The sequence below is a fragment of the Hyperolius riggenbachi genome, chromosome 1 (assembly GCF_040937935.1).
Source record: "Hyperolius riggenbachi isolate aHypRig1 chromosome 1, aHypRig1.pri, whole genome shotgun sequence".
NCBI classification, from domain to species: Eukaryota; Metazoa; Chordata; class Amphibia; order Anura; family Hyperoliidae; genus Hyperolius; species Hyperolius riggenbachi.
Genome location: NC_090646.1, coordinates 665,789,681 through 665,807,645, shown reverse-complemented (window position 1 = coordinate 665,807,645; position 17,965 = coordinate 665,789,681). Strand labels below are relative to the sequence as shown.

The window sequence follows — 17,965 nt, the reverse complement described above, 5'->3', positions numbered from 1 at the left end:
AGATCTTTCTCCCATCTTAAGATATATTGTGGTTTAGACAAATCTGAGGGCGAGATTGCGTTTTTATATAGGAGTGAATAAGACCTGGGGAACCTGGGCTTGCAGCGCAGACATGTTCAAAGCATGTTCTAGTAAGCAGTGATTTGCAAGATCTAATGTGCTTATTAATGAAGTGGGAGATCTGTAGGAAGCGAAAGAGCTCTGTGTTTGGTATTTGCTTGTGTTCTTTAAGGGAGGAAAATGACTTAAGGGCTGCATCATTTACTAAACTGTAAGTTGTCGTTAGACCATTTTGCCGCCACCAGTTAAAGGCGGATGTACCATGCAATCCGGGGAGGAAGTCTGGATGACCCAAAAATGATAAGAGTGGCAGGTGGGGAGAGATTAGTTTATCCTTAGTTTTAGTCTGGCTCCACACCCGTAAAGAGTGTGTTATTATTGGGTTTTTGATATTTTTACACTGGGCGGGTGTGAGCCAGAGTAGGTTGCGGATTGACACAGGTGCGCATATGAAGCTCTCTATTTCACACCACACTGGAACGTGTTTTTCCTCATGCCATAAAGTTAATTGTGCGATTTGGGCTGACTTGTAGTAAGCTAGTAAATTGGGTACTCCCAAACCACCATCCGAGCGCAATCTATATAAAGTCTCCCGAGAAACTCGGGGGCCAGTGCTTTTCCAGATAAATGAAAGCAAAATTGTTTGTGCCTTTTTGAGGAAAAGGCAGGGTATAGGGATTGGCAATACTCTGAATGTATACAAGAGTTTTGGAAGTATGGTCATTTTGATCGCTGTTATCCGACCCAGCCATGAGATCGCATAACGCTTCCAGCATTCCAGTAATTGCGTTATTCCTGCCAACAAAGCGGGATAATTAGCCTCGAAAAGGGTATTGTAAGAGTTAGTTAAAAAGATGCCAAGGTATTTCAACTTAAGTGGTTCCCATTTAAATTCAAATGAGCTTTGTAGGTCCTGTACAACTTCCAGGGGCAAAGTAATATTTAATGCTTTGGATTTAAGGCTATTTATTTTTAGTCCGGATATGTCTTCAAAGGTCAGAAGTAAATCTGCTAAGTTAGATAGAGACTCGCGCGGGTGTGTAAGAGTTAGGATAACATCGTCGGCATACATGCATAACTTGTGCTGCCTACCTGCCAGCTCAATCCCATATATATTTGCATGTTGGTTTATCAAAAGGGCCAATGGCTCCATAATGAGAGCAAAAAGCAGCGGGGATAGGGGGCAGCCTTGACGGGTGCCCCTACCAATTGAGAACGTGTCAGATTTAAACCCACTGTATTTGACGAAGGCACTAGGGGAGGTATAAAGGGCTCCTATCCATTTAAGGAAATTTGTGCCGAAACCCCAGGTGGACAGTAGTGTAAACAGGTACTCCCATGACACCGTGTCGAAAGCTTTTTGTATGTCAAGAGACAGTAGCATCATGGGAGCACCTCCAGCTGTTGCCGAAGATATCAGATGCAGGAGCCTTCTAATATTATCGCTGGCTTGGCGGTGTGGCATGAAGCCCACCTGGTCTCGTCCAATTATTTCCCCGATACCTCCTCTGAGCCTAGTGGCTAATATTTTTGCCAATATTTTTATGTCGTTATTTAATAACGAAATGGGCCTGTAATTTATCCATAGTGTATGATCTGAGTCTGGCTTGGGAATCATGCTAATGCTAGCTAGTAGGGATTCTGGGCCGGGCTTCTCGTCAAGTAGTAACTTATTAAAAGCCCTAGTCAGTGGAGCAGCGAGAATTTCTGCATATTTTTTATAATATAGGGCAGGGAAGCCGTCTGGGCCGGGAGCTTTATTGATTTTAAAAGATTGAATAGCTTGCAAAACCTCTTCAGGAGTGATTGCCAGGTCGAGCGTTTGTATGAAAGCCTCATCAATAGCTGGCAGAGGTAACCTATTTAAGGTGTTGAGTAATAGGGTCGAGCTAGTAGATGTAGATTGTTGGTATAGTTTAGACAAACCCTTGTGAAAGACATCTACTATTTTCAGGGGATTGCAAGTGTGTGCACCATTACCTATACTCAGAACGATAGGCTTATAATAGGGATCGGGTCTTTTAAGACGACGAGCAAACATAGAGGATGGCTTATTACAGTTAACTGACAATCTATATTTACTCCATCGTAAGTGTCTTTCGGCTTTACTAGTAAGAAAAATATTTAAAGCTTCTTCTGCTTTAAATCTCGCGCGTTTATTAGTTGGGGAGGGATCAATATTGAAATTCTCATCTGCTTCCATATAGGATTGTTCCAAGATAGCCAATTCTTGTGTGTATTTCTTTTTCCTACTAGGAGCTATAAAATGGCCACGTAGAACTGCCTTGTGCGCCTCCCAGATAGTGTATTCTGGAACTTCATTATTGCTCGGGTTGAGCGTAAAGTAGTCCTTTATGTGTGATTCTATTGTGGCTGCGATGGCTGGGTCAGACAACAGCGATTGATTAAGGGACCATCGGGGATCAGCTGGTTGGGTGAGTAGTGAGGAAAGTGAGATGAGAACTGCTTTGTGGTCTGACCATGGGATAGGTTTAAGTTCAGCTTTAGTGAGATTGATAAGGAAATTAGCATGCACAAAGCAGTGATCTATGCGGGATTGTGAGTTATGCGGGTGGGAGTAGAAAGTAAATCCTTTTTTATTGGGGTGCATTTCTCTCCAGCAATCTGCTAACGAGACTGATTGTATTAAATCTCTAAATTGTTTGGCCTGTCGGATCTCTGAGGGTGCCGATCGGGGGTGTGAAGGATTGTCTCTGTCGAGGCTGGGCCGTAAAACAAGATTAGAGTCACCACATAAAAGCAAAGTGCCTATTGTATGAGTGCCTAATACATCCACAAGGTGGCGTAAAAAGGTATTTGTTCTGTGTTGGGGGCATAGTATGTTACAATTGTGACCTCTGCATCCTGCATAGTACCCACCAGGATAAGATATCTTCCTTCTGGGTCTCTAATTTCCTTGTCGCATTTAAAATTGACTGATCTCCGGAAAGCAATAAGGACTCCCCTTTGTTTAGTTTTAGCATTAGCCATATAGAACTGGGGAAATGTGTTATGAAGATATTTAGGAGTGTAGCTTATTGGAAAGTGTGTCTCCTGTAGACAAACAATGTCTGCGTGTGCGGATCAGAAGGAAGCAAATGCCTTAGATCGTTTAACAGGGGAATTGAATCCCTGAACATTCAGGGAGAGAATGTTAATAGACATAGCGTTTTATTGAAGGGCTAAAAATATACAGTCTCTCATGCCGAGTGGCTTGAACAGTGGGAGGACAACGGAGCAGCGAAGGGGTAGTGAGAAGGGATAGAAAAGAGAAGAAAAAGAGAAAGTAAGAAGAAGAGAGGAAGATCCAGAAGGCGGAGTTCCTCTGGTAAATTGGTGGATGCTGGAAGGCATCCGATTGCTCCTGTGGGGTGTCAACCATAAGACACTCGTCGGGTGCGTGTGGGGTTGCATAAGGGGTCGGGAGAAGCTAAACTTAAATACAAGTTATGGATCTATCACTATACCGGCAAATAGAAAACATGCTTCAAAGGTTTGTAAAACATATCTTAAACCGTACTCCATGTATTACATCCCTGGGGTCCGAGCTGGTCCCTATCACATCATGTTTATGGGGGTAACCATCGCAGGCCCGACGGCTCAGACCCGCAACCTCGCCCCCCCCCCCCAGGGCAACACCCGGTCGGAGAATGCCGCAGTGGCGGACCCGGAGCTTAACATTAGCCCCGGGACGGCATGCGTAACATTGTCACGGTCGTGCGTGCCCCCAGGGGGCAGGGGACCCAAGCCCAGGGTGAGTGTGTTTTTTACCATACATTCGCCAAGCCATATCTTCCTGCAAATCGTAAATACACCATGGGTCTGGGAGGATTTTATTTGCTTCTGAATTTTACGAGGTGTTTGCAAAAGATTCATAGCGTTCAGGGAACGGCCCCAGCCCCCCCAGGGCGACGCACGGTCGGAGAATGCCGCAGTGGCGGACCCGGATCATACCTTCCGATCCGGGACGGCATGCGTAACACTGTCACGGTCGCGCGCGCCCCCGGGGGGCGGGGGGCACCATCCCACACCGGAGACCCGGGCAATCTAGTATCATAAACTTTACATTTACGTAGGACACCCGAAGGGCAGCCGCATAACTTTTATAGAGGTCTAAGGGAGCTTAGGGATCACTTAGCGTGACCCCAGCCCCCCCAGGGCGATGCGCGGCCGGAGAATGCCGCAGTGGCGGACCCGGATCACATCATCCGATCCGGGACGGCATGCGTAACATTGTCTCAGCCGCGCGCGCCCCCAGGGGGCGGGGGACACCAGTCCACACCAAAGACATAGGCAATCAAATATTTCAAACTTTACAGTCATGCAAACCATTTGCAAAGTGACTACAAAAATATTGTAAGAGTCTAGGGGAGCTTAGAGCCCCAGCCCCCCCCGGGCCAAGCAGGGTCAGAGAATGCTGCAGTGGCGGACCCAGACAGAAATCATCGTCTGGGACAGCTTGCATAACATTGTCACAGTCGCGCTCGACCCTGGGGGGCAGGGGACACAGGCCCAAACCACTCACCTCTAGCAAACTATATTATATGGTTAATTAGCCACATTACTGCGTAATATGGTGATTTGCATGGTTCTGTAGATAATAACAGTACCCAGGTATTCAGCACGTTAAATTCCACATAAACACACTTGACAACAGCAAACGTGGCTAATCATAAGTGCAAAAAAGACAAACCAAATGGCCTATGAACGTGGCCACTTCATAACATACGTAAAAGTCAATTAGATTGCAGTATGTGAGTCTAAGCCCGCCGGGCCTAGTGCGCTCGCTCTTGTATTTTAATGCGTTCTGCTACTAAAATCCGAGAGTGACATGGCATAAGTATAAGCCGTCTGTGCCCATTGGGAATAACAGCATATTAAGTTTGATCCATAGTTATCGTGCTGTCTTCTGCATAGGTAAACTGCTTGCATATAAGTAGATGCCTCTAGTAGAAAAGGGCTAAGGCCTAAGGCATAAGGCAAAAAACGTGAGTCAGTGCAAATTGGTAGACAGTTATAATCGGTCGGGTTTCAATAGAAGACACAAACGTGGTTCCACGTACTTGGCAAAAGGGCTCCGGCATACTGCCCCTCAGAGGGCTTAGGACATAGGGCAAATCCTTGCTGACCATATGATATTAAAATGTCTTTACTGAATTGAAAAAAGATGATTGTAAAGTTCAGTAAGACCATGGGTCAGGGAGCCACAAGTACAGTAAAAGGAGGTTGTATACTTAACTTATCGTTCATGGCGCTTTCTGGAACACTTGTGAAGAAAGATCCTTCAGTGCTTGTGAGCGGGATTTGGCAGGCCGCTGTTCCCTAGGCGGGGATGCAGTTGCCCGGGCCTCCTGGGAATGTGGCGCTGCTGATTGTTTCAGCAAACCCTGAGACTGGGAAGGCTGCGGAGGCAGGGAGAAGGCAAGTGCACGAAAGCATTCCCTGGCGTCATCTATGGAGCGGATAGCGTGCTGCTTTTCCTGCCACTGGAAGCTAAGTTGAAAGGGGAATCCCCATTTATAGCGGATACCTTTATCTTTTAGGATGGTGAGATAAGGCCGCAGTTCCTTGCGTTTGAGGAGAGTGGAGGGAGCCAGGTCAGCGTAGAGTTGATAGCGGTGCCCCTGGAACGATAAGTCCGACTTATTGCGTGCTGCTTGCATAAGCTTCTCCTTAGTAAGGTAATGATGTGTTTTTAGAATAATATCCCTCGGTGGTCCGTTAGTAAGAGGGCGCGAGAGAGCTCTGTGTATGCGGTCCATCTCTAGTTGCTCGAGAGGTATATTTGGGAGAGGTTCCTGGAAAAGGGCTGTAGTGAAACCTGGTAGGTCCTGGACTGTTTCAGGTATCCCCCGGATTCTAATATTCTCCCTCCTCGATCTATTTTCAAAGTCTTCTAGTCTGTCATCGACTTTGTTTTCAAGGGTGGTAAAGCTTGCTCGCAGGGAGGTAACTTCTTCCTCATGCCCTTCCAGGACTATTGTGACGTTGTCCAGCCTTTCCTCATTTGCAGAGGTTCTGAGGCCTACTTGCCTAATCTCGTGCAAGAGCTCGCAGCCAAGCTGTTTGTTCGCACTCACAATCTCTTCACGAATAATACTCCTGAGCTCATCAATCGTGATTTGCTCGGGGATAGGTGATGATGCATTATCTGCTGGCGTACCCGTTGGTGGGAACAGGTCCTGGCTATTCTCGTTGAGGTGCTCCACCTCGTGTTCACGTTCGGTGCTGGGTGCCATCTTGGGTGGTTCGGCCGCGTCAGTGACGGGTTGATTTTTAGCTCCGGTTTTAACTCTTGTGCTTGCAGCCATCCTCCGGTGGCTGCCCCGGGTGTTCCGCTTTCTGTTGACGTGCTTTTGCGGAATTTTCAGGCCGGTGGGGTAGTGATTAGGGCTGAAGATCTCCCTAGACTCGCGCAGGACTGGGATCAGACGTCCATCTCAGTCCGCTGTGCGCATGCGCCCCCACTGTTATATTTCTATTGGTTGCTAGTGCTTTCATAGCTACCTCCAAGTCTCTGTTTGTTCGCTTTGGCATATGTTCTATATCTCTAATGATCAGCGATTTAAAGGTTTCAATAGAGTGGTTATTTGATAACTGAGGGTTAAATGTAGAGCGATTCTTCAAACCACTTTTTAAGTACTGCCCGCTTACACTAGTGTCCACTGTTGAGGTGGTTGGTGCTGGGTTTGTAGAAAAAAACTTTTTTATACTTAGGCTTCTTGCAAATTTATGCGCATCTACAAACATTTGGAATTTATTCATAGTTTTTGGGGGGGCGTATTTTAGTCCTTTGTCCAATAATTTTAATTCTGATTCAGTCAAGGTTTTACTACTCAGGTTGAAGATCCCTTCCCCTAGCTTCCTTTCATTTTTTTGCTGCTTTCTCCTTTGTAGTTTGATGCCTCCCCTATTTCCTCTGGTTCTTCTTCTAATGATCTTTTCCTCCTCTCTTTTGTGGTAGGACTTTCTCTAAAAAATGATTGTTAGGGTCCTCATTCAGTGCAGAATTCTCTACCAAAGGGGAGTCAAGTGCTGTAAATCTATTGTAGACTGGAGGGTAGTATTTGGGTGGGGGTACGGGGTACTACTGGATTGTATCTCGGTTTTGGTTTCCAGTGTGGTCGTGTTTGGGGATGGAAATTAGGGTAGGTTTTGGGACACATATTGTAAGGTCTCCTTGGTGGAACTACTGGGGGTCTCGGATTCTGAAAGTGTTTTGGAATCCCATATGCGGGTCTGCTAGGTCTTATTGGAGGGTGATTTTGGTAAGGGGTGGGATAGTTAAATTGTTTTGCGATCGGGGTCCGCGGGGTTTTGGGGCCACGATAATCAGGCCGAGGGTGGGGTATATTAGGTCTCGGGTTATTATTAGGGGCAGTGAGTACTGCTGGTACAGGTTTGGACTGCCATTTGTAAACTGTTTTTTGGCTGTAATCATTAACGTCCCGGACATATTTCTTTTGCTTTTTGTGTCTAAGGTCCTCATCCACTTTTTTAAGGTGTTGTTGCAGGTTACCCGAAATCTTTTTATAGTCCTCTAATTCACGAAAAGGATTTCGTTTTTCTTTAATTTCGTCTATAGTCTTATTAAAATCTAGCATCCGCAATCTTTTTGCTTTCAGCAATTTTTTTTATTAATTCTTTCCCACAGTCATCAAAAAATCTCTGCCACTCTTCCTTTGACACATATTTCATCTCTTGTTCATTAGGGGCAAACTCCCACCTCAATCTCCTTGGTACATAACCATCTTTACTCTGCTTTTCCAATGACACTATCTCCCACCACAGGGCAAGCTTCTTTTCAGACACAAAGCCCAAGTGTTTGAACTGTGATTCCAAATCATTCTCTTCTAATTCACCATTTTGATCAAAAACTTTATCTATATCAACAGATCGATTCTCCAAGAAATCAAACGCATCCATTATGAACGGTAAAAAAGGGGAACGCTGCTCCAAATAGAAATGGAAACAATATAGTCACGTATTTTGTAGTATATACAGGCGTTGATCCAATCTTTATCTCATGTGTATGTTCCACCAGCTGCTCAGGATCAACCACATCCACAATTGGTTCCAAGAAAAATTGCATACAAATCCACAGCGCTTGGTACTCAGATCGGCATCTGCAGTAACCCCACAGTGCTCAAAATCATGTTTCCATAGTGACCATCACCAGAAATAAATCGAGAAAGGTCACTTCTCCATCCAAGAAACATATAAACATTTATTAGAAGCTGAATCTACATCACATATACAATGACTTACTTCCAGGGTCCTTTTGACAGGGACCCTTAGTAGTTAAAAGCATATAGTGTAACCCAGTACACATTTAAAATCTTATATGAGATCGTTTTTGGATTTTAAATGTGTACTGGGTTACACTATATGCTTTTAACTACTAAGGGTCCCTGTCAAAGGGACCCTGGAAGAAAGTCATTGTATATGTGATGTAGATTCAGCTTCTAATAAATGTTTATATGTTTCTTGGATGGAGAAGTGACCTTTCTCGATTTATTTCTGGTGATGGTCACTATGGAAACATGATTTTGAGCACTGTGGGGTTACTGCAGATGCCGATCTGAGTACCAAGCGCTGTGGATTTGTATTCAATTTTTCTTGGAAGCGATTGTGGATGTGGTTGATCCTGAGCAGCTGGTGGAACATACACATGAGATAAAGATTGGATCAACGCCTGTATATACTACAAAATACATGTATAAAACTTTTCTTTTCATCTGTCTCAGGTACCATTTAATTCGTAGTCACCAAACCAAATTTTAACAACATATCAAATGATTTGATTTCATGAGCAAAAGGAAGTGCGTACATTTGCATAAACCAGAATCAACGCAGAGTGCATCTCATTGACCATCTCTATCAGTGACACGGCTACACATCAGGCTTTATTCTTACAGCATAAATGTTATTAACCTCTCTAGCGTTCTGGACGAGCTAGGCTCGTCCAGAGACGCCGGAGGTGACCACTCAGGCCCCGCTGGGCCGATTTGAATAATTTTTTTAAAAAAACACGCAGCAACCACTTTGCTTGCTGTGTGCCTTACCCGATCGCCGCCGCTCGCCGCCGATCCGCCACTACCCGCCGCGATACAGCGCGCCCCCCCCCCCAGCCGAGACCCCGTGCACTGCCTGGCCAATCAGTGCCAGGCAGCACTGAGGGGTGGATCGGGTCTCCCTGTGACGTCACGACGTTGCTGACGTCACGACGTGCGTTGCTATGGCAACGGGGGAAGCCCAGAATGGGATTTCCGGACAGGCCATTGCGCCGGCAGCGATCGGAGGGATGGGAGGGACGCCGCAGGGAGGGGGGGGGGATCATGTAGCTAGCGCTAGGCTAGCTACATGAAAAATTTAAAAAAAAATGTACAAAAAATGTTCCAGGAATCAGAACGCCAGGCAGATTAAGTATACATAAGAGATTCCTGTGTACACATCATATATACTGTACAGTCACAACCAGATATGTAAATCTGATTTTTGAAATACAGCGACTGCTTTATTGAAGCAGCACAAGTAACTTATTTTTGATTGGTTTATTTTATTTTTGTGGACACAGCCAGGGGCATTTCTAGGATCCCTGCACCAAGAGGGAACGCGGCAAAAAAATGGGTGTGGTCATGGCATGGAAAGTGGGCGTGGTCATAGGTGGTGCCAAATGTACATGAACATAGCAATGGCGTAAAATAAATATATTCAGTAGGCAGTATTTCACATAAATAAGCCTCTCACCTGGCTTCTGTCTTGTCTTCGGTTGGCTGACCTGTGTGCTGTACTCAGCTGGCGGTTATGCTGGGCTGTCTGGCTGGTGGTTATGCTATGATGTGCTGACCTGGCTGGTGGTGACGCTATGCTGACCTGGCTGGTGGTGATGCTGTGCTGACCTGGCTGGTGGTGATGCTGTGCCAGCTTGGCTGGCGGTGATGTTGAGCCGGCCTGACTTTGCTAGGTGACATGCTGGGGGCTTTGCTGGGCTGGGTAATTTGCTGTAGGCATTTTGGGGGGCTTTGCTGGGCTGGGGGCTTTACTAGGCTTTGCTTGGCTGTATGCTTTGCTGGACTGGGACCAGGAGGCTTTGCTAGGCTGGGGGGTTTGTTTTGCTGAGGGCTCTGCTTTGCTGGGGGCTGTGCTTTGCTGGGCCCTGGGGCTTTGCTTGGCTGTAGGTAGGTGCCCCCAGTATATGTTAGATAGGTAGGTACCCCTCAGTATAGGTTAGATAGTTAGATGCCCCCAGTATAGGTTAGATAGGTAGGTGCCCCCAGTATAGGTTAGATTAGGTAGGTGACTACAGTATAGGTTAGATAGGTAGATTCCCCCAGTATAGATTAGATAGGTAGATTCCCCCAGTATAGATTAGATATGTAGCTTCCCCCAGTATAGGTTAGATAGGTAGCTTCCCCCAGTATAGATTAGATAGGTAGCTTCACCCAGTATAGGTTAGATAGGTAGCTTCCCCCAGTATAGGTTAGATAGGTAGCTTCCCCCAGTATAGGTTAGATAGGTAGATTCCCCCAGTGTAGATTAGATAGGTAGCTTCACCCAGTATACGTTAGATAGGTAGCTTCCCCCAGTATAGGTTAGATAGGTAGCTTCCCCCAGTATAGGTTAGATGGGTAGCTTCCCCCAGTATAGATTAGATAGGCAGCTTCCCCCAGTATAGATTAGATAGGTAGCTTCCCCCAGTATAGGTTAGATAGGTAGCTTCACCCAGTATACGTTAGATAGGTAGCTTCACCCAGTATAGGTTAGATAGGTAGCTTCCCCCAGTATAAATTAGATATGCAGCTTCCCCCAGTACAGATTAGATAGGCAGCTTCCCCCAATATAGATTAGATAGGCAGCTTCCCCAGTACAGATTAGATATGCAGCTTCCACCAGTATAGATTAGATAGGTAGCTTCCCCCAGTATAGATTAGATAGGTAGCTTCCCCCAGTATAGATTAGATAGGTAGCTTCCCCCAGTATAGATTAGATAGGCAGCTTCCCCAGTATAGATTAGATAGGTAGCTTCCCCCAGTATAAGTTAGATAGGTAGCTTCCCCCAGTATAGATTAGATAGGCAGCTTCCCCCAGTATAGATTAGATAGGCAGCTTCCCCCAGTATAAGTTAGATAGGTAGATTCCCCCAGTGTAGATTAGATAGGTAGCTTCACCCAGTATACGTTAGATAGGTAGCTTCCCCCAGTATAGATTAGATAGGCAGCTTCCCCCAGTATAGATTAGATAGGTAGCTTCCCCCAGTATAGGTTAGATAGGTAGCTTCCCCCAGTATAGATTAGATAGGTAGCTTCACCCAGTATACGTTAGATAGGTAGCTTCACCCAGTATAGGTTAGATAGGTAGCTTCCCCCAGTATAGGTTAGATAGGTAGCTTCCCCACAGTATAAGTTAGATAGGCAGCTTCCCCCAGTACAGATTAGATAGGCAGCTTCCCCCAGTATAGATTAGATAGGTAGCTTCCCCCAGTATAGATTAGATAGGTAGCTTCCCCCAGTATAGATTAGATAGGTAGCCCCCCCCAGTATAGATTAGATAGGTAGCTTCCCTCAGTATAGATTAGATAGGCAGCTTCCCCCAGTATAGATTAGATAGGTAGCTTCCCCAGTATAGATTAGATAGGTAGCTTCCCCCAGTATAGATTAGATAGGTAGCTTCCCCCAGTATAGATTAGATAGGCAGCTTCCCCCAGTATAAATTAGATAGGTAGCTTCCCCCTAGTATATATTATATAGGTAGGTGCCCCCTGTGTAGGTTAGATAGGTAACTTCCACCAGTATAGGTTAGATAGGCTGCTTCCCCCAGTATAGATTAGATAGGTAGCTTCCCCCCAGTATAGATTAGATAGGTAGCTTCCCCCCAGTATAGATTAGATAGGTAGCTGTCCCCAGTATAGATTAGATAGGTAGCTTCCCCCAGTATAGATTAGATAGGTAGCTTCCACCAATATAGATTAGATAGGTAGCTTCCCCCAGTATAGGTTAGATAGGTAGCTGTCCCCAGTGTAGATTAGACAGGTAGCTTCCCCCAGTATAGATTTGATAGGCAGCTTCCCCCAGTATAGATTAGATAGGTAGCTGTCCCCAGTATAGATTAGACAGGCAGCTTCCCCAGTATAAATTAGACAGGCAGCTGCCCCCAGTATAGGTTAGATAGGTAGCTTCCCCCAGTATAGGTTAGATAGGTAGCTGTCCCCAGTGTAGATTAGATAGGTAGCTTCCCCCAGTATAGATTAGATAGGCAGCTTCCCCTAGTATAGATAAGATAGGTAGCTGTCCCCAGTGTAGGTTAGATAGGCAGCTTCCCCCAGTATAGATTAGATAGGTAGCTTCCCCCAGTATAGATTAGATAGGTAGCTTCCACCAGTATAGGTTAGATAGGTAGGTGCCCCCAGTGTAGATTAGATGGGTAGCTTCCCCCAGTATAGATTAGATAGGTAGCTTCCCCAGTGTAGGTTAGGCAGATTGGTGCCCTGAGTAAGGAGGCGGAGGGGAGCGGGCAGTTAAAAAATCACCTTACGTTGGACACAGGCACAGCCTCCATCTTCTTCCGACTTCCTCCCTGGCGTCCGTTGCCTTGGTTACAGCGCCCCCTGTGATGACGTCGGTCACGTCATCACCAGTGTTGCCAACCGCCCGTAAATTTACGGGCAGCCCGTAATTTTTTATACAAATTAAGCTGCCCGTGAATTCCGTAAGGAATTCAGCAGCGTCCGTAAAAGGGCGGCCAATCGCCCTGTTTCAGGAGGACAGCGGCGCAGTGGAGGAAGAGCTGTGGGCAGCCGTGGAGAAAGGGGGCAATCTCACCCCCCTTCTCTCACCTTAGTGCTCTCCCTCCCTCGCTGACTGTCCCCTCCTAAGTGCGGAGTGGCGCTTGGCAGCGGGCGGGACTTACCTTCCGTCTCGCTCCTGCGCCGGAAGTTCTGCTGCTCTGGTCTGGACCAGACCAGAGTAGCGGCAGATCATCCCGCGCCGGCGACGAGGGAAGACACAGGTAAGTTCCGCTCACTGCCGCCTGCCACTGCGCTACATCTACTGGGGACATATACCTCTGGCTACATCTACTGGGCACATATATACCTCTGGTTACATCTACTGGGCACATATACATCTGTCTACATCTACTGGGCACATATACTGTATACCTCTGGCTACATCTACTGGGGACATATACCTCTGGCTACATCTACTGGGCACATATACTGTATACCTCTGGCTACATCTACTGGGCACATATACCTCTGGCTACATCTACTGGGCACATATACATCTGTCTACATCTACTGGGCACATATACATCTGGCTACATCTACTGGGCACATATACATCTGGCTACATCTACTGGGCACATATAACCCTGGCTACATCTACTGGGCATATATAACCCTGGCTACATCTACTGGGCACATATACCTCTGGCTACATCTACTGGGGACATATACATCTGGCTACATCTACTGGGCACATATAACCCTGGCTACATCTACTGGGCACATATAACCCTGGCTACATCTACTGGGCACATATACATCTGGCTACATCTACAGGGCACATATACATCTGGCTACATCTACTGGGCACATATACATCTGGCTACATCTACTGGGCATATATAACCCCTGGCTACATCTACTGGGCACATATACCTCTGGCTACATCTACTGGGCACATATACCTCTGGCTACATCTACTGGGCACATATACCTCTGGCTACATCTACTGGGCACATATACCTCTGGCTACATCTACTGGGCACATATAACCCTGGCTACATCTACTGGGCACATATACATCTGGCTACATCTACTGGGGACATATACCTCTGGCTACATCTACTGGGGACATATACCTCTGGCTACATCTACTGGGCACATATAACCCTGGCTACATCTACTGGGCACATATAACCCTGGCTACATCTACTGTGCACATATAACCCTGGCTACATCTACTGGGCACATATAACCCTGGCTACATCTACTGGGCACATATAACCCTGGCTACATCTACTGGGCACATATAACCCTGGCTACATCTACTGGGCACATATAACCCTGGCTACATCTACTGGGCACATATAACCCTGGCTACATCTACTGGGCACATATAACCCTGGCTACATCTACTGGGCACATATAACCCTGGCTACATCTACTGGGCACATATAACCCTGGCTACATCTACTGGGCACATATAACCCTGGCTACATCTACTGGGCACATATAACCCTGGCTACATCTACTGGGCACATATAACCCTGGCTACATCTACTGGGCACATATAACCCTGGCTACATATACTGGGCACATATACCCCTGCCTACATATACTGGGGACATATACCTCTGGCTACATATACTGGGCACATATATCTGCTGGCTACATATACTGAGGACACTGGCTGTTTGCCATTATGTGCATTTACTGGTGAAAAGCGGTCTCTTATTATGTGCAATTACTGGTGAAATGCTGTCTCTTATTATGTGCATTTACTGGTGCAAAGCTGTCTCTTATTATGTGCATTTACTGGTGCAAAGCTGTCTCTTATTATGTGCATTTACTAGTGCAAAGCTGTCTCTTATTATGTGCATTTACTGGTGAAAAGCTGTCTCTTATGTTCATTTACTGGTGAAAAGCTGTCTCTCATTACGTGCATTTACTGGTGAAAAGCTGTCTCTCATTACGTGCATTTACTGGTGAAAAGCTGTCTCATTACGTGCATTCACTGGTGAAAGGCGGTCTCTTATGTGCATTTACTGGTGAAAAGCTGTCTGTCATTACGTGCATTTACTGGTGAAACGCTGTCTCTCATTATGAGTATTTACTTGCCATGCCCACTTTAGTCGCCGCAAATTTCCTCGAACATGTTGCCCCCTACCCATTTGACTGCCCCCTCATATGTGCCAGTCTAGAACCGGCCCTGTACCCCTGCCTACATATACTGGGCACATATACCCCTGGCTACCTGTTCTGGGGACATCTCTCCCCCTGGCTACCTGTTCTGGGGACATCTATACCCTGGCCACCTATTCTGGGGACACCTATAGACCTGGGGCTACCTATTGTTGGGGAACCACTGCTGTCAGATTAAATGTATTTTGGGGAACTGCTGCCAGATTATGTGTATGTTGGGGGAATCGCTGCTGCCAGATTACATCTATTTTTTGGGAACCACTGCCATATTATCTGTATTTTGGAAGAACCTCTGCCAGATTACGTGGATTTTTGGTGAAATGCTGTAAGATTACATGTATTTTGGGGGAAGGGGGGGAAACACTATGGCAGAGCTCAAACTTCCCTGGCAGACCTTTCACAGCAATATTAAAATCATGTATATTTGGCCCCACCCATGACCGCGCCCACATTCTGTTGCGTGGCCACGCCCATTTTTTTCGGGGGGGGGGGGGGGTTGTCAGTAAAAAAAATCTTTTGTCAGTAAATTTGTAGGTATTTGTCAGTAAAAAATAACGTGAAAGGTTGGCAACACTAGTCATCACAGGGGGCACTGTAACCAAGGCGACGGACGCCGGAGAAGGAAGTCGGAAGAAGATGGAGGCTGTGCCTGCATCCAACAGAAGGTGAGTTTTTAACTGCCTGCTGCTCCGTCCAGTGCCCTCTCCTGCCACTAAAGCTGACCCGGGGCACCATGGCAACAGGTTTGGGGGTGGTGCCCCGGATCAAACGGGCTAGCGACGCCCCTGGGCACAGCTATTACTGTATATATAATAAATGATGACTATTATCTGAGAAATAGAACATTTTATCATATTTTCTATTTTAATTACAGTTCATTAGGAGTCATTTTCTATTTTAATTCATTAGGAGTCGGAATCAGTGCATTTTTTTCTCAATGTGCGATGATAACATATGTACTTTCTTTTAGTTTCAGATGTAGATTGTCAGAGAAAGAAAAACAACAACTAGAAGCTCTGAAACACAGCAGACCAGACATGAAGATTGAGCATAGAGAAGAATAATGATCCTGACTTATAATGACTGTTCATGCTGATGTTGGTCCTATTGAATATGGTTCCACCCTTCAGCATGACTGCAAAAGGCCTAAAACTGCATGAATAATATTTTATCTCAGAGGCTAAATGTAAATCCGGTTTTGTTGACAACATAGAAAAAAGATTTGCAAACCTTTTAACCACTTCACCTCTAGCGCTTGTGTTCCCCTTATGGACCAGAACAGCGCTAATATTCTAGCTATGTCCCTATTTAATCAGTAATGACTGTGCTATTATATAGGAACCTATATGTTTATGTTGGAATGTATCGGTATAAACTGCATTACTCTGTGTGTGACTTCATGGATAAGTCTGTCTGGACATCTCTGTCTTACAAGCAATTCTCAGGGTCTTTCCACACTGGTGCGGTGTGGCAAATTGCCGCACTGCTACCGCAGCCTAATGAATCCCTATGGGGAAGTTCATACTTACCACATTGCGGTACGCTGCGCCGGAAGTACCAAATCTAATGCTAGTGCAGAACTATGTTACTGTGCAGAACCCTTGGCGATCTGCATCGGCCTAAAAAGTCGTGTTACTCTTTGGTGACGCAGGTTTTTTTTAAACAATGGTGTTACGATGTTGCGGGACGCATGTGTGGAAGCGTTTTTTTACAATACGCTTCTCCATACCCGAAACAGGAAGTGACAGCAAGCACGCATCACTTCTTGCATGGCTGGTGGTCAGACACGGAACACCGTGTACTAACGCTGTGTCCGCTGAAGGCCTGTTTTTGGTGGTGCGGCAGGCGCCATGCACCGCACCGCTGATGCTGGTTTGCAGTGTGAAACCAGCCTCAGGGAATCACTTGTTCGGCATGTGCCTGCAGCAAACCTGAACAGCTGTGTGTCGTAAATACATGTGCCATAACTTGTACATATGTGTATTTGTAAATAAACCTCTTTTTACCCCTTGAAATGAGTTCAAGTGGTCAGTCATAAATACAGTGCTGCCCATAATTATTCCTACCCCTGGCAAATTTTGACTTAAAGTTACTTTTATTCAACTAGAGAGTAATTTTTGGACGGGAAATGACATAGGTGTCTCCCAGAAGATAATAAGACTGTGTAAAAGAGGCATTATTGTGGGAAAAAAAATATCACATATTTTGTTTACATTAGAGCAAAACTTGTCCAGTCCAAAATTATTCATACCCTTCTCAATAATCAATATAAAAACCTTTATACAGCAATCAAGAGCTTCCTATAATTGCAGACCAGCTTTTTGCATGTCTCCACAGGTATTTTTGCCCATTCATCTTTGGCAATGAACTCCAAATCTTTCAGGTTGGAGGGTCTTCTTGCCATCACCCTGATCTTTAGCTCCCTCCACAGATTATCAATTGGATTCAAGTCAGGACTCTGGCTGGGCCACTCCAAAATGTTAATGTTGTTGTCTGCTAACTATTTTTTCACCACTTACTGTGTGTTTTGGGTCATTGTCCTGCTGAAATGTCCACTGGTACCTAAGGCCAAATTTCTCTGCAGACTACCTGATGTTGTCATTGAAAATCCTCATGTATTGCTCTTTTTTCACCTGTTGAGATTATTAAAGGGGAACTGAAGGGGAACTGAACTGAAAGGGATATGGAGGCTGCAGTGGCGTACCTAGGGTATTTGGCACCCGGTGCTGGTTATCCACAGTCACCCCCCCCCCCCCCCCCCGGGCTGTGGAGTCGGTACAAAAATCTTCCGACTCCTCAGTTTATGAAACCACGACTCCAACTCCGACTCCGGGTACCCAAAATAGCTTCAACTCCGACTCCTTAGTCTTAATACTTAACAGGGCTGTGGATTTTGTACCAAAATCACCCGACTCCTCAGTTTATGAAATCAACGACTCCAACTCCAGGTGCCCAAAATTGCCCAGACTCTGACTCTTC

General features: G+C 45.8%; 1 protein-coding gene across 2 annotated transcripts in view; it reads left to right on the top strand.

The window, feature by feature from the left end:
* LOC137532344 (NACHT, LRR and PYD domains-containing protein 3-like) overlaps positions 1–17,001 on the top strand; it is a 475,094-nt gene extending 458,093 nt beyond the window's left edge. For both annotated transcript variants that reach the window (XM_068252758.1, XM_068252754.1), the window contains one exon: positions 15,957–17,001. In XM_068252758.1, the coding sequence (XP_068108859.1) occupies positions 15,957–16,050 (94 nt within the window). In that variant the 3' untranslated portion in view covers positions 16,051–17,001. The remainder of the gene's footprint in view (positions 1–15,956) is intronic.
* The last annotated feature ends 964 nt before the right edge of the window (positions 17,002–17,965 follow it).